We start from the raw sequence: 22,321 nt of genomic DNA, 5'->3' as shown, positions 1-22,321 counted from the left end.
GTCCACAGATGCCTTAAATTATGTCATTATCTGTTCTAATCCGAAACCACACACACACACACACACACACACACACACACACACACACACACACACGTATGCATTTTTTTTTAAATTTTGAGTGTAATTGACACACAATGTTACATTAGTTTCAGGTATACAACATAGTGATTCAACAGGTTTAAGCATTATGCTATGCTCACAAGTGTAGCTACCATCTGTCACCTTACAATGTTATTACAATATCATTGACTATATTCCTTATGCTGCGCCTTTTATTCCCATGACTTATTCATTCCATAACTGGAAGCCTGTATCTCCCACTCCCCTTCACCCATTTTGCCCATAACCTCACCCTCTCCCCTCTGGCAAGCATTAGTTTGTCCTATGTTCACAGTTCTAATTCTCTTTATTTCTTCTTTCATTTTAGATTCTGTGTATTAGTGAAATCATATGGTATTTGTCTTTCTCAGTCTGACTTATTTCACTTAGCATAATACCCTCTAGGTCCATCCATGTTGTCTTAAATGGCACAATCGCATCCTTTTTTATGGCTGTGTAATATTCCACAGAAATAAAAGCAAAAATAAACTACTGGGACTACACCAAACTAAAAAGGTTTTGCACGGTGAAGGAAACCATTGGTAAAACAAAAAGGCAACCTACTGAATGGGAGAAGATATTTTCAAATGATATATCCAATAAGGTTAATATCCAAAATATATAAAGAATTTTTACAACTCAACACACACCAAAAAACCCAGTTTAAAAATGGGCAAAGGACCCGAATAGACAATTTTCCAAAGAAGACATACAGATGGCCAACAAACACATGAAAAGATGCTCACCATCACTAAACATCAGGGGAATGAAAATCCAAAGCACAATGAGATATCACCTGTGAGAATGGCTAGAATCAACATAAGAAATAACGAGTGCTGGTAAGGATGTGGAGAAAAAGGAACCCTCATATGCTGTTGATGGGAATGCAAATTGGTACAACCCCTTTAGAAAACAGTATGTTCTTCAAAAACTTAAAAATAGATACAATAATTCCACTACTGGGTGTTTACCCAAAGAAAATCAAAATACTTATTTGAAAGGATATATGTACCCCTATGTTTATTGTAGCATTACTTACAATAGCCAAGATATGGAAGCAACCTACGAGTCCATCAATAGATGAATGGATAAGGAAGATGTGGTATATGTATGCTATGGAATATTATGCAGCCAAATCACATTTATATCACTTACTCCCTATTCTGTTTATTGGCACCATAATCAACCCAGGTAGTTAAATAGGAAAACTGGGAGTCCCACCAGATTCCTTTCTTTACAACATCCAAGATACCTTAAGGGAATTAAAATTGGGATAAATGGTAAATACAAGGTTTTCATTCATATTAAAACTAGATAGCAGTCAAAAGTCAAAAAGCTTATACACTGAGTTTGGCATTTCTGATGCACTTGCTTGCAAATTTACAAATGATACTGACTAAAAATGTTCTTTTCAACTAAAAATGTAGATTTAAAAAGTTTCACATTCATATGGAATCTCATCACAAAAACCTAGCATTTTACTCTGATTCTTCTCTAATAACACGGTTGCCAACCAAATTTCCAATTTAATCTGTCTCACAATTCTCACTGCGAACATTTATTCAGTTGGCAGATTTTTAGTTGGGGTTATGTGATTCCATCCACTGCAATCCATTTGATCAATTGTCTTAGGCTTTTTTAAATCCCATATGATACCTCTTATCTCAAGAATTCTTAGGGGCAGCTGGGTGGCTCAGTCGGTTAAGCATTCAACTCTTGATTTCAGCTTAGGTCATGATCTCAGGGTCATGAGTTCGAGCCCTGTGTCAGGCTCCACACTCAGCCAGGAGTCTGCTTGAATTCTCTCCCCCCCGCCACGCCCCTCCCTTCACATGCTCTCTCTCTAAAATAAATAAATCATTTTAAAAAAAGAATTCTTTAGATTTTTACCTAAATATTGGGGTCATGGGCCCCAATCCTTACCAAACTGTTTACATCAGCTCCACAGGGTAGATTCAAGTATAACCGACTCTGTGATTTTTGGAAAGGGGGAAAAATTTATGTTAACCCAAACACTGCCTTCATTTATAGGACATCTTTTCAAAATCCTTCATGAAATTTTTCTTCAGGTTGAGGGCTAGGTCTCTCAATTTGGTATCTTGCTTGGTTTGAATTCTCACAGAAGCAGATCTTGAGACAAGGATTCAGGTATAAGAAGCATATTTGAGAGGGGATCCCAGGAATACTAGTAGGGAAGTGAAATGAGACAGGGAAGAGAAGGAAGCTGATAAAGGATAGGTTCTCCAACAAGTTGTCACTTTGGAAAATCAATGTTATATCTGGGTGGGGGGCCTTCTGGGAAAAAAATGTAGAACAAGAGCCTCAGAACTAAGTAATCTGAAGAAAAAGAGAGTTAGGATGTTTATCCATCAGCTCCCTTCAGGCAGTGGATGAGGGATGCTCACAGGGAGCACTGATTCCCAAGGACTTGAGGTCTGCCCCTAGCTAATGTAGGCAGAACAATCTCTAAAGAAGAGAGAAGGTCTAGCAGAGTCATGGAGGTTGGACATTGGAAACAAGGTGGCATCCCTTCAAGTGGTAGGTGCTAAGAGGATAGGTCATGGTGTACTGACAGCATCTGCCACACTTGCACAGGGAACCAAAGGGATTCTGGGTGTACTACTGTATTACTGATGATCTCATTAAGATAAATTTGAGAAACACCCAAGACATTTGGTAGTAGTCATCCATCCTTCATCAGCCCTTGATTTCACAAGTAGAGATACAGAGTAATTTTATCCCTATCTTAGAAGCTTTTTCAAAGTTTGAATCTATAACATTCATGTAAGAATCAGAGCAGAAATAATTTTTTTAATGTCAATCTTGTTTATTTTTAAACTTTTTATTATGGAAAATCTCAAACATACAAAATCAGAACAGTATGATGAAATCCCACTTGAGGGATTCATGGCCAATCTTGAGAAATGGCTTTTCCATAAATTGTAAGTTCAGTTTCAATTAGCATAAAAAGGGCTGTTTTCTAGTCTCTTAAATTTAAGCGTAACTAAAACAAAACTATGGAGATAAGAGATGAATGGTTAGCAGGGGAGGTGGCGGGGGAGATGAATAGGCAGAGCACAGTGGATTTTAATGCAGTGAGACTACTCTGTATATTATGACAGATACGTGTCATTATACATTTGTCGAAACCCATAGAATGTACAACATCATGAGTGAACCCTAAGATAAACGGTGGACTTTGGGTGATGATGATGATGTGTCAGTGTAGGTTCATCCTTCGTAAGAAATATACTATTTTGGTGGGAGATATTGGTAATGGGGGAGGCTCTGCATGTGTGGGGGCAGAGGTATATGGGAAATCTCTGTCCCTCCCTCTCACTTTCATTGTAAAACTAAAACTACTCTAAAATAATTTAAAAATTTAAATATAACTGCTTTGCCGTGGTAAATAAGAAAAACACCTTTACTAACTACGAGCTTTTGTCATTAATAGGGAGTCATCTTAAAACATAATCCTACTGGCTAATTATTACTGGCAAGACCATTTAAGAGCAACTATATGTAAACTACAATATTTCCCTTGATACTCTCCTTGGCTAACGGAGAATACAAGATGATCTCACGTGCGGGAACCCATCCATGTGGCCAATCAGGGTTCAATTTCGCAGTTACCTTACCCCGGCCCAGCGGTCTGTCTACATGTCTGTCCACAGGCAGTTGTCCTCAAATCAGGCACTGCAAGGAAAGGCCACCCTGATTGTTAACACACGCCCTTACCATTTCTTCGGCCCAACTGGCCGTATGCCTTTGGCACGGAGCTCTGGAGTATAAAGTGAATATTTGGTTCAAGTGCTTGAGCAGATTAAAAAGTCTTTTTTGAAAAGCTATTTGACTCAGGCATCTGTGTGGCCCAGCTTGACGTGGGAGTGAACATCCGTGTGTGGGCAGGAATACATTCCTACCCCAAAAGCCAGCCCCCTTGCTGTGTGTCTGCTGCCGAAATCATCCAGAATGGGTCTCTTTCATTAGTAACCTTTTGGCATCTAGGAAGCTGCTTTAGTAGGTGGTATGGCATAGTGGAAAGAATACAGATTTTAAAGCCATATTTCTGATTCTGCCACTTTCTAGGTGACTTTAGACCAATTACATAACCTTTCTTTTTTTTTTTTTTTTTGGCACCTGTTTCCTCAGGTGCAAGATAAGGACGGTTTACACAGGATTGTTATTCAGATTAAATTAGGTATTTACTCAAAGTGCTTGGCATATGCTTTTAAATAATCACTGATTTTCTTGCTGAAGAAGCAAATTTTATTTTATTTTTTTCCTTCTTTTCTTTCTGAGCCACAGATAAGGGCTTCCATTTATTGAGTGCTTACTAGGAGCCAAGCACTGCGTTAGCCACGTGTAATTCTAACTCCCATGAGGTGGTATTATTATTATACCTAGTGTATCAGTCTGCTAGGGCTGTGATAGCAAAATACACAGACTGGGCTTAAACAATAGAAATTTATTTTCTCTCAGTTCTGGAGGCAAAAGTGTTGGCGGGTTTGGTGTCTCTGAGACCTCTCTCTTTGCCTTATAGATGTCTGACTTCTCACTGTCCCCATGTGACCTCTTTGTGTGTCTGCATCCCTAGTGGCTCTTCCTCTTCTTTTTCTTTTTTTTTTAAAGATTTATTTATTTGAGAGAGAGCACGAGCGAGGGGGAAGGGCAGAAGGAGAGGGAGGATCCCAAGTAAACTCCCCACTGAGTGCAGAGCCTGACACGGGGCTCGATCCCAGGACCCTGAGATCATGACCTGAGCTGAAATCAAGAGTCAGACGCTTAACCAACTGAGCCACCCAGGCCCCCTCTTCTTATGAGAAGACCGGTCATACTGGGTTAGGGATCTACTCCATGACCTCATTTGACCTTAATTACCTCTTTAAAGGCCCATCTCTAGATAGAGTCACATTGGAAGTTAGGGCTTCAACATGTGAATTTTGGGGAAATTTAGTCCATAACACCCATTTTCCATATATTGAGAGGAATTTGCTTCCAGTTGCACAGTTGTTAAGCAGCAGACATGTTAAAACCCTATCGAGGGGCACCTGGGTGGCTCAGTTGGTTAAACATCTGCCTTCAGGTCAGGTCATCAGGTCCTGATCCTGCACCCTCCCCCCCACCCACCCCAGCGTCGGGCTCCCTGCTCAGTGGGGAGTCTGCTTCTCCCTTCTCCCTCTCCTTCTGTCCCTCCCCCCCACTCGTGCTCACTCACTCTCAAATAAATAACATTAAAAAAAAAAACCCTATCGAATTCAGAGTCCAGGCTCCTTCTACTCTGTCCTAAAGTCTGACCACCAGCATGGCTGTTGGGAGGCAAAGCCTAATATGAGAACTTGGAGCCCTGGAGGGACTTAAAAATATGCCAGTTCCTTTAGCTCATCATGAAATTAAAGTATGAATTAGCTTTACCACTTGAAATACATTTTTCCAGTAAGGTTATCAATATTTATTTAAAAAGAAAAAAAATCTTCTCTGCTTCTTCTATAAATTTCTAACTTATAATAAAAAATTCCATTTAGAAACCATGTAGAAAGACTAAAGTGTGATTATTACATCCTTCAAAAATGCTGCTTGGAATTTTTTTTAATCTATGACTAGACACATGTGTTTTTGCTTAAGATTCAATATTTACAAAATACTGTAACGGTACTAATGCAGTTCAGGGAGGACATCTTACTTTCCTTTTCGTAGCTTTGCAAAGGGTTAAAAGACTAGACACAGAAAGTATCATTCTTCCAAGATTACTATCTGTGACTTATTTGGGCTCCCTTATTTAAGAAAAGTCCTCCAAGAATGTAGATAGTCAGTTGTGTGCGTCCTAGAATTCCACAAAAGCTGAAATAAAAAAATCTAAGGTGACAGAGGAACCTAGACAAGAGAGAGTCCTCCCACCGATCTGTGACTTGTAGTTCTGGTGAGAGTCTCGTCCTGGCTTGTAGACAGTGACCACCTCACTATATGAGTAATAAACTCTGCTGTCTCTTCTTATAAGGGCACTAACAACATCATGAGGGCCCCACTCTCACGACAGAAACTTCTTGGGATCAAATCTTTGAAAATGTTTAAATTGCATTTTGGGTGAAACAAAAACATCATGATGTAGATTAATTCACTGGATTCTTCATTGTTCTTGTGGATCTGAGAGCACTTCTGTGGTCAATCCAGAAAAAAAGACAAGAGGATGGTCACTTACGCTTTCAGTAAATGTCTGAGTGTCTACAGTATGTCAGGCACCACAGAAACCAATGAAACTCTCTTTCTAATGTGGGACACAAATATAAAAACATAATTTTGATACAGTGCAGCAAAGAGCTCAGGATTATTAATAGGTTACCTACCAAAAGTGGGCACCTGGGACTTAACCCAGCAGAGAGAGAAGGGTGTTAGGGAAGATATCCTGGAAAGAAGGGTTGCCTGTGTTCTAATGATTCTGGATCTGCCAACAGGCTTTCATTCTCCATTCCTTCCAGCGGGATGGCCTAGTGCTGCTGCTGGTATTCTGTTTTGGAGATCTAAGGCCGGTAAACCTCCAGGGCCATCTGGGTGGGTGCCGGAGTCCTAGGCTTGACAGACTCAATCTTCTCTTCCATAATGGCACTTCTCAATTCAGGATTAAATGTTTGTTATGGTGAAGCAAGTCATCAACTTGCCCTCTTAAGTCTTTCATGTTACCACTGATGGTGCTGTAGAGTCTGCCTTGTTAGGGAACAGATCCCTTGAACTGTTTAAGGTTCTCCCAGCTGGTCTACATGTCTCGGCTCTCCTGTGGTGTTAATATGAGGTCCTAAGGGGAAGGGAGCATACTCAGGGTGTCTAATTTGGTATTTCATAATCTACTGTAGTGATGGACACGGTCTCTTAGCTCCCATTGGGCCTAATACAACACAGAACATTCTTCCTTACTATCAGGTTTGGGGGGGTGGGGGGGAGTCTACTAAAAATGCAGAGATGTTCCTAGGGGCATATCAGAGGCTTCTTTTTATTTTTCTAATCTCTAAAGCAATGGCCTTGAAACATTTTTTATTTTGCATGCTATAAAAAAAATGTAAGCACCCTTCATGTGCATACATTTTATATATCAACTTATACAAATATGTGTATTATAAAACACAAAACTAAAATTAAAAATAGAGAAAAAAGATGAAAACATTTTAAGAATAAATTTTATTAATTTTTTTATTTTTATTTACTTATTATTTTTTATTTATTTATTTATTATAAAATTAAATTTTATTAACGGTAAAACTTGTTCTTTAAAAATTATACATCTTGTTTAATGAAGCTTCATTATTTTAAAAACCATGTTTTAATACATTATGAAACAGTGACTTGAAGGTCTGGTTCTAAATCTAACTTGTTCTATTTTCTTTTTCTTCATAGCACTTATTACCATCAGCAAAGGTTTTGTTTTGTTCATTGCTTTGGCCCCAGCATATGGAATAGTGTTTGGCCCATAGTGTGTAGTTAATAAGTACTCACTGAAAAATATTTTTTGAATACAATACCATATAATGGTGTGTTATTGTGCATCCCCTTCCCTATTCTATGTTCAGTGGCTTCATGTTGGTAAAAGTGTGACTACTTATGCCACAGAAATCAGCACAGCTACAAATCAGGGCTTGACCTATTGTTTATTTTCTTTCCTGGTTGTCTATGCCTATGAAAACAATGGACAAAATATTAATAATGAAGATTAAACTTAAAAGCACGGTGCCTATAGTTGTTATATGGTAAATAGCACAAAAATTGAGCAAATAATCCTCTAATATTAAAAAATGATTTCAGCAAAGTCACTAATATTTAAAAAATGAAGTTCTGACACTGAGTCTTCATGATTTCACTTTCATCTTATTAATGTAAAGGAAAATGCCAACCAACATTCATATCAAAACTGTGCTCGGAGCTGGTTGTTAACCACTGACCAGCACACCACTGTCCCTAGCCCATGTGGACCTACAAATGTGGCCTCAGCTGCCTCCCTTCCTATCGCTATCTCCCGTATGTAAGATCCAGTCACACTGTTCTTTGCCAAGTGCCCCCAAATGCCAAGTTTTTCATACCTCAAGGTCTTCACACTTGTCTTTCTGTCAGGAATTTCTTCCCAGGGAGTTGTACATAGCTGCCTCCTTATTCAGGTCTCAGATCAAATGTCACCTTAGAGAGACATTCTCTGAGTATTCTAAAGTAATTACCTCTTCCTAGTCCCTGTCCTCATTCCTCCCTTTTATTGACTTCTTTGCACGTTCTACTACCTAAAATATTTATTAATTTACATGTTGACGGGCTGCCTCCTGTCACTATGATATAATGTTCACTAGAGCAATGATTTGACCGCCTGTCTCCAGTGTACCCTTTGCATTTGGTATGGTGCCTAGCACATAGTAGGTACTCAGTAAGTAATTATTGACTGATGAAAATCTAATTAGAGACTACTGTGCCGGCAATGATATCATGCTGGTCTCTACCAGTGTTACTTAAGTGTAGCAAATATGCAGCGTTTTCTAAAACCAAGATTATGATAGAAACTATGAGAAAATGCAAGTGGAGGAGAATCTCCACCAACAGAATTTCAGCACCAGTCTTGGGCACTGCTGCCCAGGACATCTGTTCTCCTCCACTCTCCTTGCTCTTTCCTCCTCTTCTGCTCCCAGATAATCTCCTACTTGACAGAAGAGTCTAAAGCAGTGGTTCTCAAAAAGAACAGAGAGATTGAGAAAGCTGTGAGGCTGCCAAGTTTAGAAGCAAAGAGTAAGATGGTAGAGCAGGGAGTGGAGGGTGAAGTCAAGTTTTACAGAAGTAAAACATGGTGACACTGGGCACTAACCATGCACCAAGACAAAGACATGACTAAAATACCAGTACTACGTAAGACCATATGGAAACGCTTCTCTTCCCAGAAGGAAAGACAAATTAATCTGAAGATCTTTTTAATTGTAGTTGATACATAATGTTATGTTAGTTTTGGGTGTACAACATAGGGACATGACAGATCTATCTGTTATGCTTCCCACAAGTGTAGCTGCCATACAACACTGTAACAATATTACTATATTCCCTATGCTGTACCTTTTATCCCTATGATTTACTCATTCCATAACTGGAAGCCTGTATCTCCCACTCCCCTTCACCCATTTTGTCCATTTCCCGCTCCCCACCTTCCCTCTGGCAACTATCAGTTTGTTCTCTGTATTGATGGGTCTGTTTCTGCTCTTTGTTTATTCATTTGTTCTGGTTTTTAGATTCCACATATTAAGTGAAATCCTATGGTATTTGCCTTTATCTGTCTCACTTAGCATAATACCCTCTAGATCCATCCATATTCTTGCAATATTGTTGCAATGTCAAGATCTCATCCTTTTTATAGCTGAGTAATATTCCAGTGTGTGGGTGGGGGATGGGGTAACTGGGTGTTAGGCATTAAGGAGGGCATGTGATGTAATGATCACTGGGTGTCATACACAACTGATGAATCACTGAACTCTACCTCTGAAACTAATAATACACTAAATGTTAATTAATTGAATATAAATAAAATATTCCAGTGTGTGTGTACCACTTCTTTATCTATTCATCTACTGATGGACACTTGGGTTGCTTCTATATCTTGGCTATTGTAAATAATGCTGCGATGAACATAGAGGTCATATATTCTGCGATGAACATAGAGGTCATATATTTTTTCAAATTAGTGTTTTCATTTTGGGGGGGGGTAATTATCCAGAAGTGGAATTATTGGTTGATATGGTATTTCTATTTTTAATTTTTCAAGAAAACTCCATACTATCATCCAAGTAGTTGCAGCAATTTACATTCCCACCAAAAGTGCACAGTCCTTTTTCTCTAAATCCTCACCAACAGTTGTTTTTTTGACTCTAGCCATTCTAACAGGTGTAAGGTGATACTTCACTGTGTCTTTGATTTGCATTTCCCTGATGATTAGTGATGTTGAGCATCTTTTAATATTCCTAGGCCATGTTAAGTCTTTGGAAAAAGGTCTATTCAGGTCCTTTGCCCATTTTTAAATTGGATTATTTCTTTGATGTTGCATTATGTAAGTTATTTATATATTTTGATATTAACCCCTTATTGGATATATCATGTGCAAGTATCTTCTCTTGTTCAGTAGGCTGTCTTTTCATTTTGTTGATGGTTTCCTTCACTGTACAAAAACTTTTTATTTTGATGTAGTCAAAATAAAAATAGTTTATTTTTGCTTTTGTTTCCCTTACCTGAGGGGACATATCTAGACCAAACTGTTGTTAAGGCTGATGCTCAAAGGATTACTGCCTATGTTTTCTTCTAGGATTTTTAGGATTTCAGGTCTCACATTTAGGTCTTTCATCCATTCTATTTTTCTGTGTGGTGTGAGAAAGTGGTCCAGTTTCATTCTTCTGCATGTAACAGTCCAGTTTTCTCAGCACCATTTATTCAATAGACTGTCTTTTCCCTGTTGTATATTCTTGCCTCCTTTGTTGTAGATTAATTGACTATATAAGGGTGGGTTTATTTCTGGCCTCTCTCTTCCTATTTTTGTGCCAGGATCATACTGTTTTGACTACTATAGCTTTGTAGTATATCATGAAATTTGATATTGTGATACCTCCAGCTTTGTTCTTTCTCAAGATTGTTTTGGCTATTCGGGTCTTTTATGGTTCTATACCGATTTTAGGATTGTTAGTTCTAGTTCTGTGGAAATGCTGTTGGTATTTTCACAGGGATTGCACTGAATCTATAGATTGCTTTAGGGAGTATCAACATTTTAACAATATCAATTCTTCTAATCTATGAGCATGGTATGTCTTTCCATTTGTTTGTGTCACCTTCAAATTCCTTTATCAATGTTTTGTGGTTTTTGAGGTAGAGGTCTTTCATCTCCTTGGTTAAGTTTTGTGTTTTTTTAAGATTTTATTTATTTGACAGAGAATGAGAGAGAGAGAGAGAGAACACATGAGAAGGGGGAGGGTCAGAGGGAGAAGCAGACTCCCCACTGAGCAGGGAGTCTGATGCGGGACTCGATCCCAGGACTCCAGGATCATGACCTGAGCTGAAGGCTGTCACTTAACCAACTGAGCCACCCAGGTGCCCCCTCCTTGGTTAAGTTTATTCCTAGGTATTTTAATCTTTTGTGTGCAATTATAAATGGAATTGTTTGCTTAATTCTACTCTCTTCTACTTTGTTATTAGTGTATAGAAACACTACAAATTTCTGTATATAAATTTTGTATCCTGCAACTTTACTAAATTCATTTATCAATTCTAGTAGTCTTTTGGGAGAGTTTTCTATGTCTAGTATCATGTCATCTGCAAAAGTGACCATTTTACTTCCTCCTGGCCAATTCAAATACCTTTTCTTTTTCTTATCTGATAGTTGTGGTTAAGACTCCCAGTACGATATTGAATAAAAGTGACAAGAGTAGAATATCCTTGCTCCTGATCCTGGAGAAAAAGCTCTCGAGTTTTCAGCATTAAGTATGATGTCAGCTCTGGGTTTGTCACATATGGCCTTTATTATGTTGAGGTATGTACCCTTTAAACCTACTTTGTTGAGAGTTTTTCCCATGAATGGATATTGAATTTTGTCAAATGCTTTTTCTGTATCTATTGAGACGATCATGATTTTGATCTTCATTAATGTGATGTATCAAGTTCATTGATTTGCAAATATTGAACCATCCCTGCATCCCTGAAATAAGTGCCACTTGATCATGCAGAATGATCTTTTTAATGTATTGTTGAATGTGGTTTGTTAATATTTTACTGAGGACTTTGCATCTATGTTCATCAGAGATATGGCCTGAAGTTTTCTTTTTTTGTAGTGTCTTTGTCTTGATTTGGTATGGGAGTAATGCTAGCCTTATCAAATAAACTGGGAAGTGTTCCTTTCTCTTCTATTTTTTGGAATAGTTTGTGGGCAATAGGTATTAACTCTTTAAATATTTGGTAGAATTCACCTGTGAATCCATCCTGGACTTGTATTTGTTGGAAATCTTTAAATTACCAATTCTATTTTATTACCAGTAACTATTCTGTTAAGATTTTCTATTTCTTCCTGATTCACTTTTGGAAGATTGTATGTTTCTAGGAATTTATCCATTTCTTCTAGGTTATCCAATTTGTTGGCATATTGTTTTTCATAGTAGTCTCTTATAACCCTTTGTATTTCTGTGGTGTTGGCAATTACTTCTCTCTCATTTCTGATTTTATTTGGGTCCTCTTTTTGATGAGTTTGGCTTAAGGCTTATGAATTTTGTTTATCTTCTCAAAGAACTAGCTCTTGGTTTTACCTTTTCTGGATTTTTTAGTCTTTATTTAATTTATTTCTGCTCTGCTTTTCATTATTTCCTTTCTCTACTCACCTTGGGCTTGTCTTTTTCTCATTCTTTTAGGTGTAAGGTGAGATTAAGATTTTTCTTGTTTTTTTTGAGGTAGGCTTGCATTGCTATAAACTTTCCTCAGAACTGCTTTCACTGTGTCCCCGAAATTTTGTACCATTGTGATTCTATTTTCATTTGTCTCCATGTATTTTTTAAAAAGATTTATTTATTTATTTTGAGAGAGAGTGAGCGGGGGGAGGGGCAGAGGGAAAGAATCTCAAGCAGTCTCCCTGCTGAGTGCAGAGCCCTAGGTGGGGCTCAATCTTACCACCCTGAGATCATGACCTGAGCTAAATCAAGAGTCAGATGCTTAACCGACTGAGCCACCCAGGAACCCCTGTCTCCATGTATTTTTACATTTCCTTCCTGATTTCTTCATTGACCCATTGATTGTTTAGTAGCATGTTGTTTAGCTTCCATGTGTTTGTTTTTAAGAATTTTTTCTTGTGATTAATTTCTAGTTTCATACTGTTGTGGTTGGAAAAGATGTGTGTATAATTTTTATGCTCTTAAATTTATTGAGACTTGTTTTGTGATCTATCCTGGAGAATATTCCATGTGCACTTGAAAAGAATCTGTACTCTGTTTTTGGATGAAATGTTCTGTATGTATCTGTTAAGTTTATCTAGTCTAATGTGTCATTCAAAGACACTGTTTCCTTATTGATTTTCTACATGGATGATCCATCCATTGATGTAAGTGGGGTTTTAAAGTCCCTACTATTATTGTATTACCCTCCATTTCTCCCTTTATGTCTGTTAATATTTGTTTTATGTATTTAGGTACTCCTACGTTGGATGCATGAATATTTACAATTATTCTCTCCTCTTGTTGGATTAATCCTTTTATCACTATGCATCGCCCCTTTTGTCACTTGTTATGGACTTTAACACTTTGTTAAAGTCTATTTTGTTTGGGACGCCTGGGTGGCTCAGTTGGTTAAGCGTCTGCCTTTGGCTCAGGTCACGATCCCTGCTTGTGCTCTGTCTCTCTCTGACAAATAAATAAATAAAATCTTTAAAAAAAAGTCTATTTTGTTTGATATAAGTATTGCTATCCCAGCTTTTTTTTTTTTTTTTTTTGCTTCCATTTGCATAGAATATCTTTTTTCAAGCTTTCACTTTCAGTCTGTATGGGTCCTTAGGCCTGAAGTGAGCCTTTTGTAGGGAGCACGTAAGATGGGTGTTGTTTTTTTTAATCCATTGAATCACCCTGTGTTCTCAATTGGAACATTTAGACCCTTTATTTTTAAAGTAATTATTGATAGTTATGTACTCATTGCCATTTTGTTTATTGTTTTCTGGTTGTTGTTGTAGTTCTTCTCTGTTCCTTTCTTCTTCTCTTGGTCTCTTCCCTTATGATTGTTGACTTTCTTTAGTGTTATGCTTGGCTTTCTGTTTATTTTTTGTGTACCTCTTATAGGTGTTTGGTTTGTGGTCACCATGAGGTTCATATATAACATCCTAAGTATAGAGCAGTCTATATATTAAGTTGATGGTCACTTAAGTTTAAACACATTCTGAAAGATTTTTTGCTCCCCTCCCCCATGTTTAATTTATGTGTTGTCATATTTTATATCCTGTTATTCAAATTTTCTTACTTCTAAGTATGGTCTTTTCTTTTCCACTTCAAGAAGTCCCTTTAACTTTTCTTGTAATGCCAGCTTAGTGATGAACTCCTTTAACTTTTGTTTGCCTGGGAACTCTTTATCTCTTTTTTAATGGTAATCTTGCCAGGTAGAGTATTCTTGGTTGTAGGTTTTTTCCTTTCAGCACTTTGAATATATCATGCCACTCCCTTCTGGCCTGCAAAGTTTCTGCTGAAAAATCAGCTGATAGCCTTATGGGGTTTCCCTTGTATGGTACTTATTGCTTCTCTCTTGCTGCTTTTAAAATTCTCTCTTTAGCTTTCTTTAATCTTTGACATTTTAATTGTGATGTGTCTTGGTGTAGAACTTCTTGGGTTCATCTTCTTTGGGGCTCTCTGTGCCTCCTGAGTCAGAGATCTGTTTCCTTCCCTGAGATAGAGACTTGTTCAGCTCTTATTTCTTCAAATAAGTGTTCTGCTCCTTTCTCTCTTCTCCTTCTGGGACTCCTATAATGTGAATGTTTGTTTGCTTGATGTTGTTGAAGAGATCCCTTACCTATCCTCACTTTTTAAAATTCCTTTTTCTTCTTGCTGTTCAGCTTGGGTGCTTTCCATTACCCTATCTTCCAGATTACTGATCCATTCTTCTGTATCCATTAATCTATTGATTCCCCCTAATATATTTTTTATTTCATTTATTATATTCTTCAACTCTGATTAGTTGTCTTTTATATTTTCTATCTTTTTGTTGAAGTTCTGAGTTCTTCCACCCTTCTCTCCAGTCTGTGAACATCTTTATGATCATTACTCTAAACTCTTTATCAGGCATATTGCTTAGTTCTTTTTCTCAGGTTTTGTCTTGTTCTTTCATTTGGAGCATACTCCTCTGTCTCCCTGACTTTCTGTGTTGTTTCTATGAATTAGGCAGAAGAGCTATTTCTCCCAAACTTGAAGGAATCATCTTGTGTATGGTTTTTCCCTGTGTGGACTCTGTATCTGGTGACTTTGGCTGGTTGGAACTGTAGCTGATATCAGTGGGGGCCCTAGGGCGCTCCATTCTGGAACTGCCCTGGAAGGATGCCTGGAGCTGAAGTGGACATGAGTTGAGGTGGTCTTAGGACTATCTGTACAGAGAGTGCCCTAGCAGGACAGCTGAAGTGGGTGCAGGCTAGTGGGTCCTGAGTGTCTCTACACAAGACAGCACCCTGGCAGAATAGCCGAAACTGAGGTGTAGGCATGGGCTGGGGCAGTCCCTGGGCGCTCTGCACAGAGGTGCTCTGGCAGGGCAAATGGAGCAGAGATGGGTATGGGCCAGGTGTTCTGAGGGTACTCTGCACAAGGGGCACCCTGGTGGGTTGGCTGGAGCTGAAGTGATGTAGGCCTCGAGTGTTCCAGCATGCTTTGCACTGTGTCACCTTGGCAAGGCAGTGGAACTGTAGTGAGTGCTGACCAGGGATGTCCTGTTGGGCACTATTGTGGGGCTACCTTAGGGCTGGTGTGGGTTAGGGCTCTGGGGCTCTGACAGAGAAGGCTAGCTCGGGCAGCCAGACCTTGCTCTCATTCATATGGTCAAGGTGGAGGGGGAATGTAAACTGTGGTCCTCACCAGCCCCTTTGACCTGGAGAGAGTTCCAGTAGCTCCCAGCCCTTTGGCAGTGTGGTAGGGCTGGTTCCTGTATATTTTAGTTGCCTTTTTAGACTGTGGCTTTTTGTGTGCCCCAGTGCAGACAGATCTGCTCACAGTCCCTTAGTACTATCCCTCCCCACTACAGTTCTCAGTGTTAGGGTTTCCCCTTTATTACTGTGCCATTCTGTATGTGGTCTTTTACTGTGTGGAAGCTGTTGGGTCAGCACTCAGATCTTTTTCAGGAGAAATTGCTCTATAAATAGGTGTAGGTTTGGTATCTGTGAAGGAGGTGAGTTCAGGGTCTTCCTATGTCAACATCTTGGACCAGAACTATTACTCCCTAATTTGGTAATCTTTAAAACACTTACAAAACCTGATAATTTAAGACTTTACTCAACTTATAACTTGTATAAAACACCATAGAGATTTCAGCCACATTAAGATAGTTGCATTGGCTGCCATGTTTTTCTCTCTCATGGACTGCTGTATAGATTAGGTGATTCACTTATGGTTGGATCTACTCAGTATGGTATTGATTTACCTCTACTTAAATCTAGTTAAATCCTGTACTACAGTCCAGGGTCTGCATGGAGTATGACCCTTATACCATCCACATAGAAGGAATATTCCTGCCCTTGGAGACTAGTTCCACATTATTAGCCATGTCAAATATAAGATTAATATGAGATTAACATGACTGACTTGGGAAGGAAGGCAGAGGAAACAGGCACCCTGAGGTAATGACAATACCATCTACTTGCACTGTCCTAAGAGTTTAGGTGCATTATTTCTAATAATATTCATAACAGCTCCTAACATTTACCTAGTGTTACTATGCTAGAAACCAGGGTAAGCACATCACATGTATTAACTCCTTTAATCCTAATAACCACCCTAGGAGGGAGATTCTATTATTTTCTTTCTACCACTGAAAAGAGTGAGATCAAAAGGATTTAGTAATTTATCTTAAGTCATACAGTTACTCACAAGTTAGGATTCAAACCTGAACAGTTTGGCTCCAGAATTGATACATTTACCTACCCCACAAAGCCATACAAGGCTGTGGATAATCTTGTTTTACAGATAAGGAAACTGAGGCTCAGAGGGATTCAGAAACTTGTTCACAATCACAGAGCTAGCAAGTGATAGAACCAAAATTTGATCCCAGTCAGCTGGATTCCACAGCCTCTTCATCACCAGGTCAACTATGACTTCCAGCCCAGGAGGCCTTACAAGTGACTTTAGACAACCCTTGCCCACTCAGAGCCAAGGGCACGAGGGCAGCAACTGACGGTTTACAAATAGATCCTCTCTTACAACTGCTGGTTCACTCTGTTTTTTATAGTGTAACGTAAGAGTAGGGGGTTTAGGTTTGAGTGTGAGTTTTACCAATTTAATTCAGTGGTAAGCATAGTGTTATCATGGGGAATAAAACACTTAGTACAGTGTCTGATCTGGCACAGGTACATACTTAATAAGTACTGAGTGATTATCATCTTAAGTGGTCGCCAAAAAAGATTTGACCAAAACTTGTAAATAAACTGAATCTTGCAGCTCAGTATAAATATCCTTTTCAAGGATGGGAAAGCAAATCTCACATTAAAATTTGCATAGGAAATCCTGTATCTAATAGGTTAATATGTTCTTAGGCAAAAAAAGTGTGAGACATTTTTCAGTCCCCAGAATTTCTCAGTCAAGTAAAATAGATGAGTGTTAATTAAAAATGTAAATAAGACAAATCTATGAAAGAAAACAGAACTAGAAATATTTACCAAAGAACCAAAAGCATTGAAACTACACCTGGAATGTCTTAAGAAACTTTCACCAAAATTAATCAAATCAGGCTCTTGTACTATTGCAGTTTTTTTTTTTAAAGACCTTTCATATTATAAAACAATGAAATATAACTTTTGTTATGAAATCCCAATTTCTTCCCATTTGAATGCCCCCAAACTGCAATTTCAACAACACCATTAAAATCTTGGGCAGTAAAGGGCCTGCAATTACCTGATAAATTTGAAAGCTATGATGAGTCAATCTAAATAATTCTGGTTAAAAAACAATCTTGTTTCCTTGGGTGCTTTTGGTCTCAACTATTTGCCTTGACCACACACTTTATTATTTCTGTATAGAAAGCTTTTAGGACATTAATTTTATATCCGTGCCTTAAATCACTTGATATTCTAAAATGATGATACCTTTCTTCTTTGAGGTGGATAAGCATTCACGCTCTTCTTTGACAGAGATTTTACAACTCTTCATCCGACAAAAAAAGGATCGCCTTGAGCCAGAATACACATGAGTCCTTCCACTGTGGAAATTCCTGTGAACTTGCAAACCAGCTTTCATAGCAGGAGGAGGCAAGAGAACAGGTGGAAAAGAATATTTTCATATAGATGGTAAGAAATGTCAGGAGACACATTTCAAAATTATTACTTCTTTTTTTTATAAATTGAAAAAGAAAAATGGTTATTTAAAGCAATGACATCATTATATGGTAAACCATAAAGTGAAATACACCAAAAAGAGCATTTGCCAAGCAATCATATTTTTATAATTTATAAACACTTGCAATTTATCTTCATTTTTTCCCTAGGGATGGAAACAAAGGTAATCTAAGTGAAATGAAATTTAAAAATTTTTTTAAATGAAAAAAACCTCAACTTATAGTAGTAATCAATGGCATAAAGCATCATTATATTATAAATAATTGTTTGGTACTAAGCATTTTCAGAGAAGATAAAGGATATTTACACTTCCAAAGCACAATTATACAAGGTCTTTCATATTGAGCAGACCTAACTCATATAAGAAAGAGAACCGTCTCAGCATATAGCTGAATAATGGAAATCCCAGCAATTTTTTAAATCCCAAATGATACTTTCTTGTAAAGACTTTATTAACATATGAAAAACAGTGAATATGAAGCAATCACATACTCCCCCCCCCCGAACAAAGCATCTTCATATGAATATATTTGTTTTGTATGTGTATATAAGAATTCTCTATTTAGTTATATTGTTTTTTGAACTCTGAGGTTAATGATTGTAAAGTTCATTAAATTTCCTCATGATAAAACCATAATTAGCTAATTTTTCAAAATATTGTATAGCTGTGCTTTTAAGTAATAATTATATTTACATAAAAGTATGGGCATGCTGAAATGAGCACTTACTTTTGGCATCGATGAGCTTCTCTCTTGGTGAAATATCAGAAGAAGAAAGTTGCTCCTTTACTTTGGCAACATCTTTTGGATGTAAGAAGTCAAATAAGCTTTGTCCAGTCAAGCTAGCCTATTTATAAGGTAGATGTTCATTTAAAATCAGTACCATAATTTTTCTACATTTCTTCACACAACCATATGGTAAATACTGTTAAAACTGCTTTTTCTTAGGCTCAAAGATACATCTACCACTCCATGTGACATTAACTTAGTGTTAAAAGCAGAGTGATACTTGTAGATAGAAATACATGCACACAAAACCATATATGGAAACACACAAATCACAAATACCTAATCACTAATATTTGGTGAACTCTTGTTAACATCCCCCAATTCATTTGTTGCTTCTAAGTCATATTATGATTTACTTTAAATTTTTCTTAACCTTGGTAAAAGTAAAGAGACTGCAATATGGAAGCCACAAAGTATCTGTGATTTTATGGTGTGACTCAGATTTAAAAAAAAAAAAAATCACTGTACTATTAAAAAACAAAATCCAACCTAGAACACCTCTCACTTCCCATTCCACTTCTCCCAGTATGTACAGCATTCCCACGTCTATGCCTTTGCTTCTATGGTCTCATCACCTAGAATTCATTACCCCTTCTCTACAAACTCATAGTTCCCTCGCCATTCTAACCAATTGGCTTTTACTCCCCAACTCCCTCAACTTGGCAGGTGAGAATTCTACCACTGAACCACCAATGCCCAACTCCCTCAACTTGAAATGTCTTCCTCCCCTTCTCTGCTCATCTTAACGCCTAAGCAGACATTCTATTTTGTATATGAAGCCTTCCCTGACCCCCAGTGATCATCCCCCCTTGTGAAATAAAGTTCACCTAAGTAGACATTCTTATATTAGAACGCATGGACCAGCTGGACAAATGGCCAAGTAGCCAAGATAGCTTGGAAGTTAGATATCTCATATTTTATTTTTTTTAATTTAATTTTATTTTTTTTTTAAGATTTTATTTATTTATTTGAGAGAGAGAGAATGAGAGACAGAGAGCATGAGAGGGAGGAGGGTCAGAGGGAGAAGCAGACTCCCTGCTGAGCAGGGAGCCCGATGTGGGACTCGATCCCAGGACTCCAGGATCATGACCTGAGCCGAAGGCAGTCGCTTAACCAACTGAGCCACCCAGGCGCCCGATATCTCATATTTTAAATAATAGCATTTTATAAATCAATCTACTGTGTGAACTCTATGCTTCAAAGCAAATCAGGTTTCTGAGTCTGAAAAGCTAAGGACCAGACCCTACATCATGGGGATTCCAAAGTCCTCCTGAGTAGTCAGTATATCTCCTGAATGGTCTGAAATGCTAGGTCAGTGCCCAGTGGGACGAGATTCCATGTCACTAATTTGGAACTTAAATGTTATTCTGAATTGTAAGTTATCTTTGTGTGTGTGTGATGTTTTCTGTTCCCTGTTAGGAAATAGAATAATCAAGTCTTGACCTGCCTTTGTGTCCCTGATGCCGCTATCACCAGCTGCATGATTCATTTGGTTCTTACTCCTTCTGTATGTAGGCTCATAATACCTCTTCTTCTGTTATTTAACTCATTATCTGTGAATCTTATATCTCCCAAATTTTCATGTTTGGGGAGAATATAGGTGAAATTATTGGGAGTTATTTAAGAGTAAAGCTGTGGTCTATCTGATGTATATTTTAAAAGTGACCACAGGTGCTAGTTTACTCACTCTATTGGATTAGTGTTAGTGCTAGAGCTTTTGAGTAACTAGTTCAAATTAAATGGTGCTCGGGAATGAGGAGGTAAAGGATTATAAAGGTAGTTAAATAAAAGATGAATTTTAGAGTTTGTTGCCAGAGCTTAGATCAAAAGCTGTTATGCAATGCATATAACCTAATAATAAATAATAATGCTGTCTTTTGGAGGAAACAGAAGGACAGCGAACATTGTTCTGACAGTCTCAAATGTGACAGTTATTTTGTCTCTACATCGTAAGGGATAGGTGTAATCATCGTTTCCCCTTTTTACATAAGAGAAAGTTGCAGCTCAGGAAAATTAAATAGCTTGCTGGAGGTCAGGAAGTGAACACCCTTATCAGAAATAAAAATCCATGGGGTGCTTGGGTGACTCAGGTCATGATCCCAAGGTCCTGGGATCGAGCCCCACATCCGGCTCCCTGCTCAGCGGGAAGCCTGCTTCTCCCTCTCCCACTCCCCCTGCTTGTGTTCCCTCTCTCGCTGTGTCTCTCTCTCTCTCTCTGTCAAATAAATAAAATCTTAAAAAAAAAAAGAAAGAAAGAAGGAAATATATGGAAACACTACGGGTTTTTCTTTCTATCTCTCTGGGAGTTCTAACCTAGCAGAACCTAAGCACCCACAGCCCAGGGGGAGGATAGGGTTCAGGAAGAGAACTCGGAAATATGTGTTCGTTCAAAAAAAATTAAACATTGTGTGGAAAATATCTTCAGTTTTGGATACCTGATCATAATTAAGTATTTTGGAGACTGATTTAGAAACGAAGAGAATTTTTCCTCTCTCACATCCAACCACAAATAGGAAGCCTTCTGCAGTCTAGGATTTAAAAATATAAAAGTGAATATTTTTAAATATCTCTGTCTTTCTTACACACATTCAGATACTATGAAAATTCCTATAGCAATAAAACAAAGAGTGGTCAGAGAGCTAGTAAAATCAGGACATTTTCTTAAGCTATAAAAGGATTGATGAAGAACATCAAATTGAACCCCAGTCTAAACTAGTTTTTGACATGGAAAGTTTGGCTACGGAATATTTGATTGAGATATTTTCTAATACAAAAATGACCCATCCCAAATTCTATACTGCATATAGAAACTATAAAGATATCAAAACACAGCATTAACAACTGTCCGGGGATGTGCTTAGATGAAGGGAATGTGTAGAGTGGGCACAAGGAAAAGAGAAGACATTCTACAATATACTTTTTAAATAATAAGGTGTCGCTCATTTAAAATGAAACTTAAAAAATTCTAACATCAGTTACTCCCATTGAAATCTGCCCAGTATATTCCTTGTGAAGCAACCTATAGGGAAATGGATATATATGGACACAGGATGAGTCTAGCACCCCACTGGACATTCCCTTGATTAATTTCTACTAACTGGAAACAAACATGAGGTGAGTTAGGCAGACGTATTCTAGAAGGGCAGAACCCATGTTATGTTAGGACTGAAAAAAAAACACTTAAAGATAAGTGAGAAAGCTTCCAAAGCATACTGTACATTTTGCTAACTTTAAATACCTTCATCTTAAAAAAAAAATCCTTACATTCCTATCAGAAATATTATATTTAAATTCAGCTGTTCAGATAAAAGCGCTTTTTAAAAAATTTAAAAGAAAAATAGACAAGTATATGTATGAAGAATCTTTCTGTTTAAACATGCTGCAGTTTAAA

General features: G+C 37.8%; 1 protein-coding gene across 4 annotated transcripts in view; it reads right to left on the bottom strand.

The window, feature by feature from the left end:
* Positions 1-22,321, bottom strand: part of BMAL2 (basic helix-loop-helix ARNT like 2) — a 101,618-nt gene that overhangs the window by 20,115 nt on the left and 59,182 nt on the right. For all 4 annotated transcript variants that reach the window (XM_036080214.2, XM_036080218.2, XM_036080217.2 and 1 more), the window contains 3 exons: positions 21,366-21,458; positions 18,871-18,988; positions 17,894-18,037 (listed from right to left, as the gene is read on the bottom strand). In XM_036080214.2, coding sequence (XP_035936107.1) covers positions 17,894-18,037; positions 18,871-18,988; positions 21,366-21,458 — 355 coding nt within the window. The remainder of the gene's footprint in view (positions 1-17,893; positions 18,038-18,870; positions 18,989-21,365; positions 21,459-22,321) is intronic.

This window comes from Halichoerus grypus, chromosome 6, assembly GCF_964656455.1.
Source record: "Halichoerus grypus chromosome 6, mHalGry1.hap1.1, whole genome shotgun sequence".
NCBI lineage: Eukaryota > Metazoa > Chordata > Mammalia > Carnivora > Phocidae > Halichoerus > Halichoerus grypus.
Note: the sequence above shows the minus strand (reverse complement) of the source record. Positions and strands in the feature narration are given on the sequence as shown.